Source organism: Plasmodium inui (assembly GCF_000524495.1).
Source record: "Plasmodium inui San Antonio 1 unplaced genomic scaffold supercont1.16, whole genome shotgun sequence".
Classification (NCBI taxonomy): Eukaryota; Apicomplexa; class Aconoidasida; order Haemosporida; family Plasmodiidae; genus Plasmodium; species Plasmodium inui.
In genome coordinates, this window is record NW_008481850.1 from 173,188 (window position 1) to 194,650 (window position 21,463).

Consider the following 21,463-nt stretch of genomic DNA (forward strand, 5'->3'; position numbering starts at 1 on the left):
AATTGCAATCACAATTCCAATCGCTATCCCAATTGCAATCACAATTCCAATCGCTATCCCAATTGCAATCACAATTCCAATCGCTATCCCAATTGCAATATCACCTGACCGCACGATGCGAATGCAGAGAAACGCCGAGAGGAGTATTGGTGTTACCCCCCTTCCATTTGCATAAAAGCCCCTACGGCGTAGCACACGTGGCGCATACTATGGGGGTGAAATTCGAGTTCTTCAGATTCTTCAAACTGAACTACTACGCCTTTTATGTGAAGAAGGAAAAGCTTTACACCTTTCTCCATACCACCACCGCGTATTCCCTCGTGGGGCTGACCATATATCTGGGTTAGATTTTGCAATACGGCTAGTCTGCGATGGTGTAGAGGCGATAGTGTACCGTCCTTAATGTAACATCCATAGTGTATCGGCGGGTCCACCCTCATGCGCACCTTTCCCCCCCGCAGGATACTCTTTCTTTCACATGTGGAACGACGCGGTACATTACTCGTACAAGCACTACATGAGGAAGGAAGTAAGAACGAGTCAAGCGTGAACATAGCGCTGTTGGATGCATTCAGCAAAAAAGTGTGAAGTGTTAATGGCAATGACTGCGGTGGGATTAACGCCTACTAACAGCAGAGAATATGTTCATAAATATATGTTTATTTTTTTTTTTTTTTAACGATATGGTTGTAACTGCCAAGAGGGCGGTACCCACGCAGCCCTACCACACACCACGTCGCTTCTATTTTCTTTTTTTTCTTCTCACCCACTTGTCCCAGAAACAACGCAAAGAACTGTACGAAAAAATTAGGATCGCTCGGGAGAATGGTCTCATCCCGAAGAGCGAAGTTGATCTCTCGAGGTAATCAACAGATTGGGCAGGCAACTAGCCAAAATAAGAAGCCAAGATAAGTAGCGAATCAAATTAGCTAGTCAAAAAAAAAAAAAGTGCACACATTTTGTTCCTGTTAAAAGGAATACCCATCTAAGAAAAACAACCCATGAAGAGAACACCCGTTCAAGAGGTTAAGGCGAATCTGCACGAGTATTTTATACCCACCCCAGGGGATGCTTCTCCCAATTGTACAATCACATTTGTCGAATAAGTAAAACAGGAAAGGTTTTTCACAGAGAAAATATTACCTGAACAGGTCAGCTTATTTTCAGTCAGGTAAAACAGGAAAAAGAAAAAAGCACGTATAAGCATTCCCCTCCCGTCATCAGGGACCCTACACCGTTGCACATAGTCAAACCAACAAAAAGAGATCAACCTTTCCAGTTAGACACCACGGAGAAGAATCACCTATCCGTGTGAAGACGCACAGAAAAGAGGAACAAACGCAACTTTGGTCAAACGTAAAAATGAAGAGCAAAACAAACAGCATGTGGTGTCTTATTCTTCCCCTTTTTTATGCCCTCCTGCCGACACAAATTGAAAGCAACTGTTGCCATAGCGCCAAAAGCAAAGATGGCTATCCAATGCCTATGTATTTTTCAAACGATATAAATATAAAATTTTTATTTGATTTTTTGCAAGTGAAGAATGAATACGAATTTTTCCTCTGCAACATTGTTTGCATTATGTTGGGCTTTCTATCTGTGTATGTTAAAGTGTTGAAGAAAAAAGCTTTCATGAAAGATTCGAATGGATTGAAGACCCAGCTTACCCTGTTAAGCATCCTCTTTTCTTGCAAAAGTGCTCTGTACGGGTGGTTGTCTTTTCTCAATTACACAATTGACTTCGCGCTGATGCTTATCGTTATGACTTTCAACGTGTTCATTTTTTTAAGTACCATTTTGGGGGTGGCCTGTGGCTACTTTTTTTACGGCCACCTGTTAGCGCTGTGAGGCAGGGGCAGAGCGGAGCGGCGCACCACCGCGTTGTACGTCACAGCGTTGTACACTACATCGCAGCAGACCCCATTGTAGTTTTTTTTTCTTAACCCATCGTTTAAAGCACCTCTGCGCCCTCCTCTTTGTACAAACTCTGCATTGGGATGCTTAGAAGGGGAAATAACAACTGCCCCTCCAGTGCGAAGTTACGCCTGTTTTGAGAACGGAAAAAAAAAAAATACCAATTGGAGAAAGAAGGGGAATACACCAATTGTGTAATTTCCCCGTGTGCCACACGTTTAACCAACTTTTAACCACTTTGTAACGAACTTTTTTTTTTTTCCATTTTAACAAGCACATAATTTCCTTTTTAAGCATACAAGAGGGCAAAACACATTCAGCCAAAAGTGCATACTACCACGTCGCATGGCGTCGTATCTGATTTGTGCACAAAGGGAGGGTTTCCTGCCTGCCTACTTGTACTTCCAATTGGGAACATAGTGCTCCCCATTTTTTTTGCAGATTTTCAAATTCCGTTGTTATTCTGCATTTCTGGGATGCGTCACTCTTTTTGTTTTAATTGTACGCAAAGTAGGCATATTTGTTTTTTTTTTTCCGGGGGAGGACAAACTTGTACTTCCAGCGTTGTTGGAGTGTTTCCCTCGTTATTAAATTGTTTCTCTGGAGTTGTCACGTTGTATTTGCCACGCTGCAGTCGCCACGCTGTAGTTGCCACATCGTCGCCTCCTGGCTTCACAAGAAAATGGACTCGACAAATATTAAACAGGGGCTAAGCAACGAGAACAGCGGTGTCCCCGACACAACGCTGAAAACGGAGGGCGGCACACACAGCGCCGAGGTGGGGGAAGTGACACCGAGTGGGAAGCGGGCCGAACTGGACATGGGGGTCGATACGGTTGAGTGCGGCATCGCCAAAGACGCGCAATCTGCCCAGAGACAAAAGGGGCAGAAAGGGAGTGTCCATGGGGAGAGCCACAAAAGGGAGAGCGGCCTGACCGATGACCAGCGGTCCGATCGGAAGAAGAGCCAAGGACAGAGTGAGATCCCCACCCCACGCAGCGATGTCGAATTTCACAAACTGTACGAAAGCGACGACAACAATATTGTGTCCCCACGGAATAGCTCCACTAGTGAGTCCCTAAAAAAAGAAGAGCTAGACAAAGAGAGCAAAAAGAAAAAAAAAAACAACAATAACGACAATAACAAGAACAACCACCGCAACAACATGATGCTTAACACAACAATGCTGCAGTCATACATTAACAGAAGCTACGACAAAGTATCGAGTGCTTTTATTAAAACTTCTAAATCGTTGCTGAAGAGAACAAGTAACATTGGCTACTCCGAGAGGGGAAGAGATGTAAAAGGGGGCAGCTCCGACGGGGTCGATGCGGGAAGTAAAGTTGAAAAGGCCAGGGCAAGGCTGCTGAGAAGTTGCCTTACCGGGACGGAGAAGCGGGTGGAAACGCACGCGGCAGGTGATAAGGAGAGTGCATCGGATGACCTCTCCGCCTGCCATGAGCCCGACGAAAATGACTTCTTCACCGACAACTTCGATTTGATAAATAAAACGTTAAGGGAAGATAACAGATGGGGGGAGGAAAATAAGGAGCGTATGATGGGAAAGTGCAAGAACCTACTAAATGGCAATGATGCAGCGAAGCTATATAACAAAATCGATGACCTCTACGAGGAGAGGATCCTACTCGTCAAATATATTAACTACTACATGGATATAAATGAGAAACATCAACGTGAGTTGCAGAAGATCCAAACATCGTACGACATTTTGCTCACAGAGAATGAGCAGCTCAGTCAGAACAACATCACGCTGAAGAGGCACATTGATTTGTTGCGCACTGGGGACACGCGCGCGCAGGAGTGACGGGGCGAACCAAGCGGTGAACTTATGACGCAGTTGAGCTGACACAGAAAGCGCCTCTGCAGTTGGCCCTCTTAAGATGGGACGTCACTCACCTTTGTGCTTACGTCGATTAGGACATAGACATTTGCACAATTCACGGGTAGGCCAAGTGAATACTCTAACCTAAACCCTTAACACGAACCCCTAAACCTAAACCCTAAACCACACACAGTGACCAAGCTGATTACCCCACCATGTCCATCCTTTTGACTTATCTCCCTCCAACCCCTATGTGCACACAAAAACGATTGGCTCACTTCGGAGCAAATTTGAAAAATTATTTTTTTTTTTTTATCGACTTTACGAGGGGGGGAATTCCCCAACGGGAGAAACACACCGTCGCAGGAAATAACACTGCCCAGGTTATGTGCCGCATTCGAAACGGTGAAATGCACCATAAATGACACCCGCTTTTGCACTTGGTCGTCACAGCAAAGTGAATCAATCGGGGGAGGCTACCCTCCATGCGAAAGACGCAGAAACGGATTAACGAGCAAATGGTAGAGTGAAAAGATATTTTAACATTTTTCCTATTATTTTTTGCAAAATTAAAAAAATGACAAATGGCTGGACATTTTAATGCACCTCTTCGTGTCAGAGCATTCCTCGACTCATCTTCTTGTCGTACCTTTGCGAGGGGTAAGAAAAAAAAAAGAACGTGAGTAGTAGGTCTGTTCATTCGGAATGGGCGTGAGGATGAGGTGGATCCGATTGGGGTGGTGGAGCTCTACCAACAAAAGTTGTGCAGGGTAGCGGCCTCATTTAGGAGACGCTCCTCTCTTCCCATTTCTCCTTCTTACTGGCGTCTGTGGGACTTCCCCTTGTTGGTCGTCTTCTTCATGTAGTACCGCTTGGTCCTGTTTCCTACGAGGAAGGAAAAAAAAGGGAAAAGGAAAGGGTCAGTTATAGCGCACAGGAAGGGGAAAGCGCCAGCTATAGCGCAGAGAAAGGGGCACACTGAAGAAACGCAGCTTTTATTACCTCCATCAGAACACCCGTCGCCCTTCGGCGCGCCTTCTGCACCCTCAGGAGTCCTAGTGCCACGCTGCTGCAGGGGCGGCCTGCTTATGCTAAACATTCCTTCTCCTCGCTTGGCATGCCCACGCGAGTGAGGAACGCCCCGCCGGCCAGCAACACCACGCCTGTCAACACCACCACGTCGATCAGGATCACCACACCTGTCAACACCACCACGCCGGTCAGCAGCACCACCACGTGGGAGGCCCCCATCACTGGCGCCGCTCCCCTCTTCACGAATCCTCCTGTACGACGTGCAGGGCAACAGATCATTCTGGAATTTTTCCAGCGAAGCATCCCCCGAGAAGCCATCAGAATTGCTCGACCTATCAAGGAGGTCGAAAATCTTGTTTTTATTTTCTTCCCCTAGGTCATCATTGCTGTATCTACTTTTGCTCATTTTCCTTCTGTGGGGCTTTTCCATCCGTGTGCGTTCACGCAGCACGTCCAGGATGTTCCTCTGCCTATGTTTTGCAGCCGCGCGTGGTTTGGCGTGATCGGCTCGGTTGCTCTCTTTGACAAGGCGTCCAGGGCTCCGTCCATCATCATTAATTTGGTCAGCTCCACTTGGGCCATCGGTACTTTCTTCATCCTCACTTCGATCATCGCTACTCGTCCCGGCTCCCACCCCCGTGGCGAGGACGTCCTCCACCGCTTTGCCAACGTCGAAGTTGTTCCTCCGTAACACCTTCACTACAACACCGACATCCTTCAAACTGGTGATCTCCATGATGCTCTCGATCTCGTGTCGATATTTCATCTGACACATTTTGTTGACTCTCTTTTTGCTATTCACTCTTAGAAAATCATTCAGGTAGAAATAAAAATCCACATCGAGTTTCTCCTTCAGGACAAATGTTCGTAGAAACCTCCAATCGCATAGCTGCATGTCGTTTCGTAGGAAATAGAGGAGATTCATTTCTTCACTTGTTTGTTTCAGCATGTCGATAATGATGGAGACGACTACGAGTTTGTTCTTTTCGTTCCCGTGGAGAAGGAGGTACTTCACCAACATGGTTAGTATTTCCGCGAAGAGATGCCGCAGGTAGAGCAGGTCCTTGCGAGTGGGCTCCTTCAGGGTGTCATCGTACAGGTGGTGAATCTAAGGGGGGGAAAGACGTGGAAGGAGTGGAATGAGCAGAAGACGTGGAAGCAGTGAATTAGTGAAGGTGTTGCCGCACGTTCCGATGAGCTTTCCCTTTCCTCCGGCTGCGAACGCGATGTGAAGTCGAAAGGTGCCTCTCCTGTGGGCCTACCATTTCGAAGTAGGTCTGAACCACCAAATGGAGGAAGGAACTGCCTCCGGAACCCTCCTCTCCCTTGAGAATCTCCGGCGCAGAAGTAGACAGAGAGGAAGACCCCATGTCCACGCCTCGATAAAATATCAACCTTAGGAGGATCAAATCATTCGTCTGTTTATTTTGGCCACGATCGAAATAATTGAAGGGGTGAAAAAAATTGACAAAACAGAACACAGCAACTAGAAACTCGTTTATCCTGGAGAGGAGGTTCGGTAGATTCCCCCCCCTGTTGTGAGCATACCGTCCGATCTGATCCTTCAAAGTCTTCACCTCCTCGTACAGGAATGACAAATACTTACTTATGTTGAGGAAATTTATTCTGTTCAGTGTGTAGGCCTCGTTTAACAACTTTTTTATTTCCTTTTTTCTCTTTTTCGATCGATGGAACATCATGATGATGTCCATAAAGACGTGGAGTTTTATCAAGGTCGATTTTATTGTACTCGTTTCCCGCCTGTCCCTGTTCAGGTAAATTCTGACCAATTTCACGTACAGTTGGAAAATGTGCTTATCAAATGGGGAAAGCCCCTTCTTCCTCTGCCTCTGCTTCTCTGCGTCCTTTTCCTTTTCCTCCTCCCGTCGATCGAACGGTAAATCGTAACTCCTATTCGCACTTAACAAATGGGAAAAGAAAAACGAAATGAGCGACCCATTTTTCTTCACTGTCGCGAGGATGTACTCATCGCTTTGTCGCAAAAGGTGGTCAAAGCATCTCTCCACAAAGCAAAAGTACAGTTGACGCTTTTCCTCCTCCGCGTCTTTCGTTTCCACGTAGAGAAAGGGCTCCTTGAAGTGGCCCTTCTGTTCCATTGTAGGTAGGGGCCAACAGGAAAAAAAAAAAAAAATAAAATAAAAAGAGGTGGTGGGTGGGGGGGAAAATACTCCACAAAAATGCTCCAAAGGGCAAAAAGAATGGTCAAGAAAAACGCCCCCCCAAAAAATTCCCCCAACTGTTACGGACAAACTTCGCCCAGTTTTTGCCAATCGCTGAAAAACCACGCCACTGTGTTTGGCCAGCCCCGCTTCGCATGCTCCTCCCGTTTAATCCTTTATAATGAGGTAGATTTATCCTTCCCTTTCGTCAACATCGTGGAATTCTTTACCCCGTCCAGAATGTTCACCTTTGAAAGCTCCGAGTTATCTTTCGATCGATTTTTTATGAAGTAGTCACACTCTACGTATCTCTGTGTGCAATTCCAGATGCACTTCTTGTTCGTGTTGCTCAGGCTTTTTTCTAAGAAGGGGTAAGACAGGAGGGATAAAGTAACGGGGGGGAGGTTGTCTCTCGTTGGGTCATATCAGGGTGGGTTGTCCACTTCTGGGTTCCCCTTTGGCCTGTGAGTGACTGCGACACGTTGCCACGTTTATCATGCCTTATTGGTACGTACTTTCACTTTTTGTCACGTTTTCTTTTCTGTCACTTTTTTTTCTCCTTTTTTTTCCCCCTCTTTTTTTCCTTTCTTCTCTTCTGGCTTACCCGGGTAGCTCACGCATTTATCGAAGCAGTAGGACGATATCTTGCAGGTCTCCTTGAAGGAACTTATCAGCTGCTCAGAAGGGGGGAAGGAGGACACGGTAAAGAGATAATGGCTCAAGGATGGTTCCGTTATGAAGCACTTTATGACGAAACGCTGGATAAGGGTGCCAACTGGGGGGAGAGATCCCCACTCTGAGAAATCACACACAGAAACAGGTTTGTCTCAACGCTCACGTGTTCCAGCTTGCGCCTATGTGGGCACACCCACAGCGACATCATCCACAAAAGAGAGATGTACCTTGTTTAAGGTATTCAATTGGGATACGAAATTATTAAGGTTGCTATCATCCTTGGTATCGTCATCCATTGTTTGGTAATGGGGGGGATGACATACACGGACCATGTAGCGTATTCTTCTCTGCTAGTCGACCCGTTCTCTCTTCCCTGTTCGATCTCTTCTCATGTCATCACAAGTTGGCTGTAGGAATGCCACATTCACTTCGTTCAATAGCATGTACGTCTCGTCGCCTTTTAAATGCATTCCTTCACAGGATTTTGCTCGATAAAAAGTAATACGAGAAAATCGTAAAAACGGTAAAACGACGCCTCGATGTTTTCTCGTCACTTCAGGGCACGTGGTGCGAATGCGCAGGGGCGGACATCTGTGTAGGTTGCCTTGAAGGAGGGGTCCTCTACTAAGGGAGCGCGGGATTTTACATATCTTATTGATACATATCGTATATGTATACACCGCGTGGTATCCCCTAAATGACAAAGGGAAGGGAATGCAAAAAAAAAAAAAAAAAAAAAACGCTTTTTAAACCGTGTTGTGAAGTTTTTTTCAATATTATTGTTCTTTATTAGCAATAATGACGTTCTCGTTTCGCACCGGTGGCGTTTTCCTTTTTCACGTGGAACTCGTCCTATTTTTTTTTTTTTTTCTTTTCATTGGAGCCCCGTTTAAGCGACAAGGAAAATTCTGCTTTTTTTTTTTTTTTATTTTATTCTATCTGATTTTTCTCCTACCTGAGAAATGAAAAATCATGGGAATGTACAACTCTGCATCCAACTGCCCATTCCCCCTTGCCTCTTTCCTTTTCGCGATCCCCCCCAGGAAAGCTCGTAGGAAGTCCTTAAGTCAACATTACCGGGGGGGAAAATGAACGCAAACAATAGGCAGCTAGTCAGGGATATCTACAAAATAGGTACAGTGTGCACCTGTACGAGGGTTGTGTTGTACGACATTTGCGCACATTGGGGCAGGCGTGTGGGCAACCGTTCGCGGCTGTAAAGGAGCAGCGGAGGAGCAGCGGAGGAGCGGCGACGGAGCATTTCAGAGAGCGCCCAACCAAGTCAGGTCATTCCAATCACAGCTATACCCACCACGCACCTTCCATTTTGTTACCACCATGTGCAGGAATAGACCACAAGGACTTCATCAACATAGAAAATCTGGAAGAAATATATGAAAAGAAAAAAAATGTAAAGCTACGGAGAAGCGAAATTGTGTACGCGCTGAATATCCTCGAAAACGCAAGAGCCTGCGCGATAAAGAATGAAAACAACACAATCAAAACGAGGATGCGCAGTGAAGAAGTTACGAAGAAATTGAAAGAGCTGAGTGACATTGATTTTTTAATTTTTACCAAAGTGGAAAATAGCCAAAATAATGGAATTTGGACAGCTGACCTGAGGAAGCAAACCAAATTGCTAGTAAGATATATATATATGTATTTTTTTTTTTTTTACCTGACTTGGTCATAATTTTGGAAAAAAGAAAAAATACACCTAGACCCGTTGCCTGAACGGGACACTTCTTTTGAACTACAACGTTCAGATGTTCAAAATAGCTCGTCCATGTTGTGGACACGCGTGTAACGGGGAAGGACAAACATGCCCTCACTCTTATTCTGTCCCTCTTTTCTTTTAGATTCACCAAGTTCAGAAGGGCGTCAAGCTGCTGTGCGAGTGTAAGCTGATAAAGCAGGTAAGGCAGGAAGAAAAAAAATAATAAAAAATAAAATAAAATAAAATGAAAAAAAAAATATGAACCGTTCAGGCAATTTTGCACCTTTTTTTTCCCCCGTTCAGGTAAATAACATCCACGTGAAAAATCGCAAAATGTATATATTGTACGATTTAGAGGCCTCAGAAAAGGTAATCCAATTGAGTGGGCATGGAAGGGGGTCCAACTGACTATCCGAAGAGGACCCTATTCGTAGCAGCACAAGGGGTCTTACAGCGCCGTTTAGCCTTTTCTCCGTCACTATGTTGCTGGTTATCACTCTTTGTTGCCTCCATTCCACTCCACCGCGCAGGTCATAGGAGGCTCCTTTTACACCGACGGAGAATTCAACCAAGACGTGGTGGACTACATACGGGAGAACATTTGCTTTTACCTCTACAACAACAACAACAAAGCGAATGTCATGTCCGTCATTAATTACATAAAAAACGTCAACAACAGCGTCGGCTACTTCTCCGACAATGACATATATAGAGTAATAAAGACTTTGCTGTATGAGGAGCAAATCAAAATTTACAGAAATGGTAACGACGAGGAGATAATTTATTATTACAATAATCAGAAGAAAAACTACTTGAGCAACTTCCCCTGCTTTTCTTGCGATATTTTTAATAAATGTAACTCGGATACGAAAACGGCTATTAATCCGAAGAAGTGCGTCTACTTGAATTTTTACCTTAATCTGGAGGTAATGCGCGAATGTATGGTGGGCGGTTGGCAGGCTTGCTTCTCAATGAGGGGAGATGCTGCTCGGTTAGCAACGTGGTATGGCCGCCTCGCATGTCAGCCCACCCATCTTTACACAGCCCCATTCGGCCACTCATCCTGGTTTTCCTTCCCATTCGCTGCCCTTCCTACAGAATGAGTAGCACCCTCCCGTCGGACAAGAAGAAATAGACGCGAGTTAAGCACCCGTTAGAGGGTCAAGACTGGAGTGGATTGTTCCCCTTTTTGTCTTCTTTTTTTTGTATGCTATGTTTCGCCATATACGCGACGTATGCTCGAAACGAAGTGAAAAGCGAAGCGTGGGTTAGTTTAAATGGATTAAATTCTCTTTAAATTTGTATACCATTGTCAATCTGTTTTTTTTTTTTTTTTTTTTTTTTTTTGTCCATTTTTGAAGACCCATCGTATAGGTGTGTCCTTTTTTTTTTTTTTTTTTCAAACTTGCGAGTGCATTTGTCAAATTGGAGGAAAAGACACCTCTGTAACTTTATTACCATTTTTTTTCTTCTCCTCCCAAACGAGTGGTGGATAAAACAAAGAGAACAGTTTAATCAATTGCGAGTAAATTATTAACATAGGTATAAGTACACGTGATGTGCCTAATGTAGTGTACCGCTTAACGTGCCACTGTGTGTTTCCGTCCTCAACGGGTGACACACTTGAAGGGGACATAAAAAAAAAAAAAAAGACAACCCGCACCATTATGAGTGGAAGAACAAAAAGGGAAAAGAATTACACCCGGATAAAGGAACAAAAAATACTGCAGTATGATTCGTAAAAATGGAACCTTTTTTTTTTTTTTTTTTGGAAGGGTGGAGGTGATCCCCTCACCTGGCTGTAACGGATAAAGTGGGGGCAAATTGTGGCACCCCTTTTTTTTTTTTTTTCGCTACTGAGTAGTGATGCCACTTCATCTGTTCCTCAACCTGCTCAGGAAAGAATGCGAAATAACGAGGAGTGACTGCGAGGAGTTTATTCGGGTCGTCAAAAGGTAAGGTCTACACAGAAGGTAAAAAAGAAGAAAAAAATATAGAAATGTCGTCCTAATTTTGGTACGGTGCATGCGTTGTTGCCCGTAGTGGTAGTAGAGGATCAGATGGGAAGCATCAAGTGGGACCAAAAAAAAAAAAAAAAAAGAAAGCATACTTGACTGAAATTTTCCAGACCACTCTCCACCCTTGAACACCTTTTCTCGCCACAAAAGGTTCGGCAAATCCTTCGCAGAAAATGACTTAGCCCAGTACTGTCGTCTAAATAACATCCCGATAAGCGAGTAAGCTATGTGGAGGTCGCCTCAGCGTCGCATTATATTTCAACGTTCGTCTTCCTCCGGTGCACACCTGTTGGCGTGTACCTTTAAAGTGAACGCGGACTTTACGAGCTGTTTACCCTACGACCTTCTTCCAACCGTCGCAGACACACCATAGAATGCATGTTCGAGGAGTTCTTTCTAAACAAAAAAAACGAGAGGGAGTAAGTCCACGCGAAAAAAGTCATCTGTGTTATCCCGCTTTGTGAACCCATTCTGTGAACCCCCTTTGTGAACCCATTTTTTGAAACCCCCCCACTGTAGGAGCCGCGAAATCACCGCCGACGATCTGATATCCTTGACGTCCAAAAAAACGAACAGATGCTTCTACGTGCCGGTCGTCGTTTACATAGGTGATGCCGCAGTGGGGGAGATGCAAAACTGGGGAGGCAATCAACCAAAATGGTGCTGCCCCATGTGTAGCATTTGTCTCCACGGGGGAGGCACCTTAGGCTAAAAAGTCCCTTCTACGTGTGACTTCTCCCCCCCCCGCAGGAAAGTGTAACCACATACGAAGCTACGAAGAAGGGCTCATAAACGCAAAGGAAAGAAGAAAAAAAAATGAACAAATCGAAAGGGACAATTGGAAAAGACAGATCGAAAGGGACAAGAGAAATAGGCAGAAAAATGAGCAGATGAATTACGTATGGGAAGATGAACTGTGGGGCAGGTCCAACTGTTGCAGGGAGGCCATGTCGACAGATCCAGAGGGGAAACTTGAGCTGGGGAGCACCCATGCGAAGACAACAAATGGTGATAGCACGAGGGGATGCCAAGATGGGGAGGAGAACGGGGGAGTGGTCCCAAATGGTGAAACCGACAGGGGCGAGCCGAGTCCCAGAGAAGCGAATCGTGCTAACGCCGAACAGCCGCATGCTCAGGTGGACTCTCCCAACCGAGTCGAAGCAATTGAAAAGAAAGAAGGCAAACAGAGCAGCCACAGCATCAAAAACAATAACAATACAAATAACAGTGCCAAAATGAAGAAGTCTGCACCGGGCAGAAAAGGCAAAAGGGGGCAGGGAGGGAAGGCCGCAGCCGCTCACCAAGAGAAGAAGACGAATGGGCCACCCCCCGCGGAGGAAACAAAGCAACACTCCCCAGAGGAACAGAATACGGACAAGCAAATCTACTACGACTTCCTAATGCAGCGCGTCCTAAATAACATAGAAAAGAAAAAAGAGAGAAAAAAAAAACATCTCAAAACATTCAACTTTGTTACTTACTACAAACTGCATGAGCTGATATATACCTCCTTCCTCGTGGACAAGTACAAGGGCTACTTCAACGGTAGGGGAGTGGAAGACGCACATTGGGAGGGGACACCAGCCCATGCCTTTTTTGCGCCCCTACACACCTAAGTGCGTGTCCCACTTCGTAATGCCCTTCCCTCCTGACAGCAAAAGAAGAGAGTAACCTGATCGACATTTATGCTGAGGAGGGGAAAAAAATGGACCCAAGTGAAGACGGCGGAACAGGTGCCCCAGGAGAGACAACCAAGGACAGTGGCGAAGCAGATGGGGCAGACAAGATGCAAGCGAGTGTAGAAGACATGAAAAGGATTACCCTCGCGGATGTTGTACAGAAATACGAAGGGGACAGGGAGAAAGAGGAAAAAAAAAAAAAAAAATTAAAAAAAAAAACACATAAGTACATACATAGTAATAATCTAGCCAATTATCAATTTGTCGGGAAAAATATCGAAGGAATAATGAGCTCCGTTTTGCACAACTTAAACTTATTTTTCAATGACAACGTGTTAGACGTCGAGCCGGTGATGGAGCAGTACAGTACCGTGGTGCGCAACGTTTGTGACGCGGCGGAAAGCGGCCAAGGGGATGTCTGCAAACAGGTTGTTATTCCAATCGATGCGGATAAAGCACAGGAGGAAATTCCCAATGGGGACAACACCCTTTCTGGTAAGTTAATCGAAGGGAATGAAAAAGCGTCTGTCCCGGTTGAGTCTCTCCCCTTAAACGAAGAGGAAACAGCAACAGTTATAAGTGCGCCTACATGTGCTAGCCTCCCCCGCTTGAAGAACAGAAAAAAATGCACCCCCAATGGGGAAGTCGTCACTTTTGATCAGACAAGCGAGACAGTGAGGAAGATGAAAAAAGAGGACACCAAAGGAGATGATAACCCCAAGTGCGCAGAGGGGGAAGGGGGTGCAGAAGGACAGGGTGTGGTAGAAGACGAAGCGAAGGGGCCAAACACGAACATAAAAAGAGGGCGTAAGGCAGGGCGCGCGAAACGAATGCACCTTTTCAAGAGGCCCCCTGGTACACACCAATCCGAAATTGACGAAGGAATCAATGCGCCGTGCGACGTCCAACTTGACAACGAAGCAGCTGCATCCGACCATTCCATAAGTTACGCGAATTTAAAATACACCAAGGAGGAAATAAAGCAGAAAAATCTCATCTACTATTTAACACATGATATAAACCAAATTGAAACATTCAAAAGAAAATACTTTTACGACTTTTTTTTTATGTACATGGTGAGGAAGCTCTTCTGGAATGTGCTTTGTTTGTATTACTTGCTATGGAAGGAGCGGCTCTCGAACGATGCACCAATGCAGAATAGCTCACCAGGCGATGCCACCCTCCACCAATCACTGAGCAGCCCCCTAAGCAGCTCGCTAAACAGCCAAGGCCTGGATGATGCCAACCTAATTCTGTACGAAAGCGACGTCAGCGTGAACAACGCCAAGAAGGACAAAACCATGCTGTACAACACTAACCAGAAACTGTGCCACAACCTGGACCCCCTATTTAAATTAATTCGTAAAGAAAAATTGCTCATTTACCTTCGTTATGACAAAAATAAAAGGGTCAAATGTAAGAACAAAACGGAATACTTGTACAGAGAAATATGGCAGTACCTTATTTTAACGAACTTAAGGCAGAAGGCGCAAACTGGGACATATAGCCCCAGTGAGTTCGTCCTCTTTCGCCAGAATTGAAAAGAAGAAGAAAAAAAAGAAATAAGAAACGCGCGAATTTGCCTGAATGGTTCATACTTTTTTTTTATTTTTTTTTTTATTTTCTCCAAATGGCTAGTCGAAATGTTTTCCCCCAAAATGGGGAGGATTTCTTTTCTCACTCCTATTTACATAGCAGCGTGCGATAAAGGTATTCCCCGCTTATGGGGTGTGTGGTTAGGAATGGATATCCCTCCTTGGAAAATGAGGAAAGCGTCCTTAGCAAATGCAACGTCGTAAATAGGGTCTCACCGATGCATGGTTGGCAATTGCGCCGTACATTTGGCTTCTCCTCTTCATGCGTTATAGTAAAGTGCCATTTCAGTTTTGCCTCTCAGCCTTAATGGGGCGTGGGCACCTCCTTGTCAGTTGATCTGGGGTGCGGGATTTTTGGGGTCCCGAGCTACCCCGTACACGAATGCAAAAGAGCATATTGGCATACATTTTATGCATACAATATACTAATCTATTGCCATATATACCATGACGCGCTTTTTTTTTTTTTTTTTTTGGTACCTAGCTTGACTTTCTCCCCGTCGTAGCAACATTCATATGGATAATGTATCAGCAACTGCTAGGCAGTGCACGCCTCTACCGCGATACCGCCCACGCTTTTCTGTTTCGTCACATCTTTGCGGCTTCTTCACCACATCAGGGTTGACAAATTGGGGCTACCCCGACCCGCTATCGATTCAACGGCTTTGCGCACGGCGTTCCCCCCAAAAAATGACGCCAAAAGGGAAGTCACTCCCTCGGGCCGCGAACAAAACCACTTACATCGGCTTAGGAAAAAAAAAGGAGGCCCTTCCATTTGAAGAGAAGGGCCAGGTGCATTACTATCCCCACGCACAACTTTTTTGCCGCAAAATGGCCCCAAAAAAGGAGGCCCAAAAAAAAAGATGCCAAAAGAATGTTCCCCACTGCATTGCACGATTGATTGAAGGAAAGAGAGAAAAAAAATGAAAAAAAAAAAAAAAAAACAAAAAGGAAAAAAAGAAAAAAACATTTTAACGATTAACAGAAAAAATAGAAAACACCAACTTGGCAACTATTTAGAGGAAACCTCATTTTCACGAGTGACTTTTTTGACCTACCCGTAAAAGAGTACTTCATCTTCTTAATCTCCCCCCCTGCAAAAGTAAGCATTTGCTCACGTCCTCGAAGAATGAGATGAGATACCATGAAATGCGTGTCATCCGATGAGATGAAAGATATCTTCTAGGCGGGAGACTCCGTTTAGTGGCCGATGCGTCAACTCGCCTGTTACTTCGCTCTGCATTCCGTTGTATGCCTGCTTATACGCTCACACGCAGCTTAAATACGCCCCTACACGTATCTCTTCCCCCCTTGCGACCGCTTCTCTTTGCAGTGCCCCCTAAGGAGAGAAAAACAAAGGAACAAATTGCGGCTGCCGCAGCAGCCTCGGGAAGAAGCAAGAAAAAGGTAACGACTCCCCCTGAACAGTGGCCCATGCGTGTGGTCACTTGACGTGAGGTGCGACTACCTCAGCGTCGTACTACAACTTGGGGGAGCTCACAGGGGCTCATATACCCACGGGCCACGCGCTTATCGAGCAAAATGTTTCTCTTCCCCTGTCACCTTGCCGCTCTCATTTTGCCGCTCTCATTTTGCCGCTCCCATTTTGCCGCTCCCATTTTGCCCCCTCACCTCCTCTGCAGAAATGGGGAAAGGGAAAGAACAAGGAGAAACTGAACCACGCCGTGTTCATCGACAAAGCCCTGCAGTCCAAAATCCTAGAGAGTAAAAACATGAAGGTCATCACCCCCTCCACCATCTCAGAAAAATATAAAGTCAACTTAAGTGTCGCAAGGTCGGTCATAAAATATCTAGCGGAGCAAAATTTAATTAAGGAGGTTTGTATGCAGAGTCATAGTCAGAAATTGTACACAAAGGTTGCCTAGAAGAGGAAGGAGCCGCTCAACAGGGGGGGTAACCTCCTAACCTGCCCCCTTCCTCTTAGGTTTTGTGTGCATGTATGTGCCCTTACGCTCAAGCGTCGCCTGTATTTATCCATATGGTTACTCCTGTACTTACGTAGAGTAAACAGGTGTACCCTTCGAAACTGTACAACTTTTTTTTTTTTCTTTCCCTCTCCCCCGTGTAACTCTTTCGCATGACCTTATCTATCCCGTTGCACTCGTGACTCTTACCAAAGGGAAGGAACACCCCCTAAAAGTGAAAACAACCTCACATGATAAGACATTGTAAAAGGTTGAGGAGGTTATATGTCAAGTGCCCTCACCCCCAAGGAATCGAAGCGGGGCATCCTACTCCGCGCATATAATACGATTAACAAAACCGATCCTGACTTCTTCCCCCCTCGCTGTCCCCCCACATGAATGAAACAAAATGATGACACAGAAAAAACTAAACAAAGGGTGACGCAACTTTAAAAAAGTGATTTAAAAGATTTCTTCTTTTTATTCATTTTGTTTAATTTTGCGAACGCACGTGATCCGCGCAACTTAGTCATAGTTACTCTGATTGTTTCGTCTGTGGCGCACAGCGGTGAAGTGGACAGTGAGGGGGAGAAGAAATGAAGAAGGGGGGAAGAGGAGAATAGGAACTGGAGAAAGGAAATGGAGAGGATATAAAAGATCTGGCTAACGTCACGTTGTCCATATCGTATCTTCAATGACGCCTCACGAATTCCGTCTCCCCAATTTCGCGTCCTCCCCATTGGAGGATTCAACAAAGGGGTCATCACAGCGCTGCAAAAGTGCCTTCAGTGCGTGTCCTTCGGTCGACGTGGTGTGTACAAATGGGGGGCTAATTCTCGTAATGCGATTTAAGATAGAGAAGCCCTGCTAGGCTGCCCTCTGCTAGGTGGGAGGCCGTTACAGGACGGGCTCCTCATAGGCGCAAAGATGTATCGAGTTTGAAAAAGGGGAAACATGTAGGGAAACACGTAGACAAGCATGTAGCCAACCGGATGGACGACAAACAGACGAACCGTCGCACTCACTGGCGCCTTTTTGACGCGGTGAGCTAGACGTCTCCGAAGAAGAAAATGCCAATCTCTAGCCAGCTCTCCGTGGAGTAAATAACCTTTTCCCTCTCATCGTACAGGTCGTTTAGCTCCTCGTCGCGCTCTTCGGTGAGGGGCGCCATTTTGTTCGCGGTGAAATTGGTGGTAGGGGTCACGTCGGTCGTAGCATCATTGCTGCTGGGAGTGGCGCGATTCAAGCTGGTACTGGCTTCAGTGATCCTTCTATCCGCGCCATTCATGCTGGTAGTCAGGCCCCCCCTCCTGCGCGTCAGGAGCTCAATCTTAGCCGCTGCGCACACGAGGGGCTTAATAACGATGTTATGCTTCTCGCAGAAACTGATTAGCAGCTCGTTGTGCCCCACCAAGATGGCGATGTCCGAGTGCAGCATGGCGTCAAGGTCTATGAGGCTGTCTCCGATGAAGGCGGATAGTTTGTGGTTAATGTGGCGAAGCAGCGAACACACCCTCGTTTTGATTAATGTCTTATCGTAAAAGGAGCAAAGTGAAACCTTTTCGATCACACCGTTGGGGTTTTTTCCCCCATCGTCATTACCATCCCTCCTGGGCTGGTACTCACCATGCTTGATTTTCAGTCGGTTGTAATCGAACGACCCTGTGTATTTACGCTGTCCCTTGTCGTACGTGTGCGTCTTGGAGTAGTACACATGGAAGTACTTCTTAAAGGTGTGGTAGTAGTCCTCCTGAGAGGCGGCTCCCTCCCGGTTCTGAAAGGGCGCCCCCTCTTTGCTCCACGGTGATGGCGGCGACAGGGGAAGAGTTATTCCTTCCCCTTCCTTAACCTTCAACAAATTGTTCCTTATGGTATAGAGGCAAATCTGCTTCTTCAAATTTAGTGTGATAATGTCAAAATAGAAGGAGTCCTTATTTTCCATTTTATGATTGAGCAGATGGAGAAACACCTCCAGAAAGTAGTCATTCAGCTGGAACCGTTCGTAATGCTCACTGATTAGGCCGTTCAAGACATCCACGTCGACATCCTTGAACATATCGTAATAGGATAGCAGCATAGAATATGTTATGTGTATCTTGTCTACTTGGTTCAGATAGTAGTAATACGATTCTGAATAAACTTCTTCTCTGTTTTCTCTGTCTCTTTTTAGTTCCTCTAATATGGCGACTTCTTTAAGGACAAACCACTGACCCATCTTGTGTAACCATTCAATCCTCTCCTGTGTTGTAGGTTCCGGTTTGTTCTGCATCTTGTCCAAGGAGAAGTTATCGAAAAAGAATATCTCCTCTTCTGTGAGAGTGTCCTTTCCAGGCCTTACACTCTCCTTATAATAGTTTTTCTCCAAAATTTTAAAAAACGCTGAATAGGAGTCCTTTTTTATTATCGTCTTGTCGAAGTCTATGCCGATGTAGAAGAAGTGGTTGATGCAGGGCAGCAGGGGGGGGTCGCTTGCTGCATCGTTCACGTTCGAGTGAACTGGGGAGTCGCCGATAATCGGTTTGGCAGCTATAGCAGCGAAAAACTGGCTCTGCAGCGCGGTCGCATTCCTCAGTGCGTTCAAATCGTGCAGGATGTCGCCCCACGTGTGGTTGCTGTCCCGGCTGTCCCCTTTCTGTGCCATCCTCTCCCTTGATAAGAAGTATAACATTGTTTCGTTCAGCTCCATGAAATCTCCCTTTGCATACTGTTCGATGCACATTCGGTACATGGCGAAGCGGTGCAGGTCGCCACTCAGATGGTTGCTGAAGTGGATGTCCGTGTTTTTGTCCACATTGCCGCTCAACTGGTTGTCTGCATAGCAGTTTGGCATCCCAGTGACGGGAAGGTGTCGCCCCACCTTGGCCCTACTAACCGCCAGCGAGCTGACGTAGAAGACATTCGAGAAAACATAAATAAAGGCATATACCCCGTATAGATCCTTCATATGGGCGTCGTGCCGATTTTCTCCTCCCTCGCTGCTCTTCCCAGAGGGTTCATTCAAAAAGGGGAAGTATTTCACTAAGCTGCTAAACACATCGTCACTTTCTTTAGGATCGACGACCAGCTGCGCCGTCTCAATTTGTTTGTCCTTTCCTCGCAAGGTAGCCAACTCTCTGTACACACCTAGAATGACATCTCTGCACTGATTGAGCAAATGAGTAAGGTTCTCATTTGAAGTCTCCTCCGAGAGCACCTCCACACACTTTATGCATCTGGATAGGACACACAGATTGGCAGACAAAAAATTAAAAAAAAGGTTTTTCTCCAAATAAGTGTAAGTCAGAGATCGGATAAAATCGTTATGTACACATTTGAGAAAGTTACGTTCGCAATGCTTCCTAACCAAGTAGGCATAGTAGAAGGTCAGGAGGTTTTCTCTCTGCAGGATCGCTTTCTTCAATTCAGATTGGGGTGTCACTTGCAATTCATGGGCAGTGTATTTTATCACTTCCTTGTAATGCTCACTGTGGTCATAGCAATTGAGGACGTTTCTGTAATAGCTCTTTTCAAACACGGTCTTCCTTCTTACGTTGTTGATTTTTTTCTTCACATAGTTGAGGTAGTTGACGTAGCTGTCGGGGGTGTCCGCTCCGATTGAGTTGTTCCCTCCGATTGAGTTGTTCACCCCGTTTGGGTTAGTCACCCCGTTTGCATCCCTTTCAGTCGCCACTGCGTTCTGTTCATCCCCCTTGGGGGTGCCATCGCTCAGTCTCTTTAACTCGAGAAAAATCTTCACCTCCCTCTCTAACTCCTTTTCTCGGCTGATTCGCAGCTTCTCCAGGAGCAGCTTCACGTCCTTCATTTTGCGTTCTTGTCTCGTGGGGCACGGTGGAAAGCGGTTCAGAGGGGATGGGGCGCACTTAGTCTTTTCGCGGAGGGCGTCGCGGGATGCGGCCACGAGTGGGCTCTACCAGTTTGTCTACAAGTTTGTCTACCAGTTTGTCTACCAGTTTGTCTACCAGTTTGTCTGTTGCTTCTCTTCCGCTTCTCTTCCCCTTGTCTGCCTATTCCTCCATCACTTCTCGCACCTTTCCACCCCCACTCCCCGCGCTGTTAACAACTCACAGAGATATATTCGCTGCTCTCCCCACGCTTCGGGCTGTATATAGAAAAGTACAAGTTAAAACGCAGAGCGTGCGAAGCTAGCTGCCGCGCGTGGAACTACTGACCAACGACCATTGCTTCATTCGCAATGGGAAGAGGAAGGACAGCAGGAGAAGAAGCATAGCAGAAGAAACAACTCTCCCTCTAGCTTATAATTTCCCAGGTTATCGTTACCAGAGGGGGAAAAAACACCCGTCTTGTCGAATCAAATATATTTGTAAATCCCTCCTGGTGCCGCGGCGCAGCTGTGTCACTGCATCGCTCCCCGGTGCTTCCTCCAGGCACGGGACACACTATTGACTGCTAGAGCTTTTGACATGCAAAAAGCTGCTTCGTCCCTTCACGTGGCTATCTCTTCGCCTTCGCAGAAGAGGCAGGTGTATGTATTCATACACGTGCGGTTACAGATGTGTTATTTTACTTTTTCCGGGACGAAACAGACGGCCATCAAAAAAGCAGTTCCCCCGTTATGCAGTTGTTCGGCTGTGCAGTTGTTCGGCTGTGCAGTTGTTCGGCTGTGCAGTTGTGTGGTTATGGTCTGTTCCCCTCTGCCGCCTCCATTGGTGTGGATGATGAACAAGTGGGCGGTGCAGCGGGGGGTTGCAAGAGCGGCTGGGAAGAGGACGTGCACGCAACTGTGATCTCACTCAGATCCTACATGTGCCAGTGGCAAAATCTCCCCACACTCATGGCCCCCTCTCCTCATACATAATTGTACATATATGAAGTTACGTATGTTCATATGTGTTCAATATCCGCGCGAGAGAGGTAACTACTGAAA

General features: G+C 46.0%; 8 protein-coding genes across 8 annotated transcripts; 5 read left to right on the forward strand and 3 right to left on the reverse strand.

The window, feature by feature from the left end:
* Positions 1 to 209: 209 nt before the first annotated feature.
* Positions 210 to 866, forward strand: C922_03636 (hypothetical protein; the record flags this gene model as incomplete). The annotated part of the gene is made up of 3 exons (XM_008819228.1): positions 210 to 342; positions 462 to 529; positions 780 to 866. The coding sequence occupies 3 exons, from the start codon at positions 210 to 212 to the stop codon at positions 864 to 866; spliced, it is 288 nt and encodes a 95-aa protein (XP_008817450.1).
* Positions 867 to 1,362: 496 nt separating this feature from the next.
* On the forward strand, positions 1,363 to 1,848 carry C922_03637 (hypothetical protein; the record flags this gene model as incomplete). Its single annotated transcript, XM_008819229.1, has 1 exon — positions 1,363 to 1,848. One exon carries the CDS (start codon positions 1,363 to 1,365, stop codon positions 1,846 to 1,848), a length of 486 nt encoding a protein of 161 aa, XP_008817451.1.
* Positions 1,849 to 2,596: 748 nt separating this feature from the next.
* Positions 2,597 to 3,739, forward strand: C922_03638 (hypothetical protein; the record flags this gene model as incomplete). The annotated part of the gene is made up of 1 exon (XM_008819230.1): positions 2,597 to 3,739. The coding sequence occupies one exon, from the start codon at positions 2,597 to 2,599 to the stop codon at positions 3,737 to 3,739; it is 1,143 nt and encodes a 380-aa protein (XP_008817452.1).
* Positions 3,740 to 4,372: 633 nt separating this feature from the next.
* Positions 4,373 to 6,906, reverse strand: C922_03639 (hypothetical protein; the record flags this gene model as incomplete). Its single annotated transcript, XM_008819231.1, has 4 exons — positions 4,373 to 4,406; positions 4,579 to 4,642; positions 4,760 to 5,897; positions 6,052 to 6,906. The coding sequence occupies 4 exons, from the start codon at positions 6,904 to 6,906 to the stop codon at positions 4,373 to 4,375; spliced, it is 2,091 nt and encodes a 696-aa protein (XP_008817453.1).
* Positions 6,907 to 7,145: 239 nt separating this feature from the next.
* Positions 7,146 to 7,940, reverse strand: C922_03640 (hypothetical protein; the record flags this gene model as incomplete). Its single annotated transcript, XM_008819232.1, has 3 exons — positions 7,146 to 7,330; positions 7,574 to 7,727; positions 7,872 to 7,940. The coding sequence occupies 3 exons, from the start codon at positions 7,938 to 7,940 to the stop codon at positions 7,146 to 7,148; spliced, it is 408 nt and encodes a 135-aa protein (XP_008817454.1).
* A 792-nt stretch (positions 7,941 to 8,732) lies between these two features.
* Positions 8,733 to 10,468, forward strand: C922_03641 (DNA-directed RNA polymerase III subunit RPC6; the record flags this gene model as incomplete). Its single annotated transcript, XM_008819233.1, has 6 exons — positions 8,733 to 8,778; positions 8,991 to 9,286; positions 9,504 to 9,560; positions 9,665 to 9,730; positions 9,892 to 10,287; positions 10,460 to 10,468. 6 exons carry the CDS (start codon positions 8,733 to 8,735, stop codon positions 10,466 to 10,468), a joined length of 870 nt encoding a protein of 289 aa, XP_008817455.1.
* A 560-nt stretch (positions 10,469 to 11,028) lies between these two features.
* Positions 11,029 to 16,539, forward strand: C922_03642 (hypothetical protein; the record flags this gene model as incomplete). Its single annotated transcript, XM_008819234.1, has 9 exons — positions 11,029 to 11,090; positions 11,260 to 11,316; positions 11,530 to 11,598; positions 11,742 to 11,798; positions 11,899 to 11,987; positions 12,130 to 12,924; positions 13,035 to 14,570; positions 15,987 to 16,060; positions 16,297 to 16,539. The coding sequence occupies 9 exons, from the start codon at positions 11,029 to 11,031 to the stop codon at positions 16,537 to 16,539; spliced, it is 2,982 nt and encodes a 993-aa protein (XP_008817456.1).
* A 1,087-nt stretch (positions 16,540 to 17,626) lies between these two features.
* Positions 17,627 to 20,380, reverse strand: C922_03643 (hypothetical protein; the record flags this gene model as incomplete). The annotated part of the gene is made up of 1 exon (XM_008819235.1): positions 17,627 to 20,380. The coding sequence occupies one exon, from the start codon at positions 20,378 to 20,380 to the stop codon at positions 17,627 to 17,629; it is 2,754 nt and encodes a 917-aa protein (XP_008817457.1).
* Between the last annotated feature and the right edge of the window lie 1,083 nt (positions 20,381 to 21,463).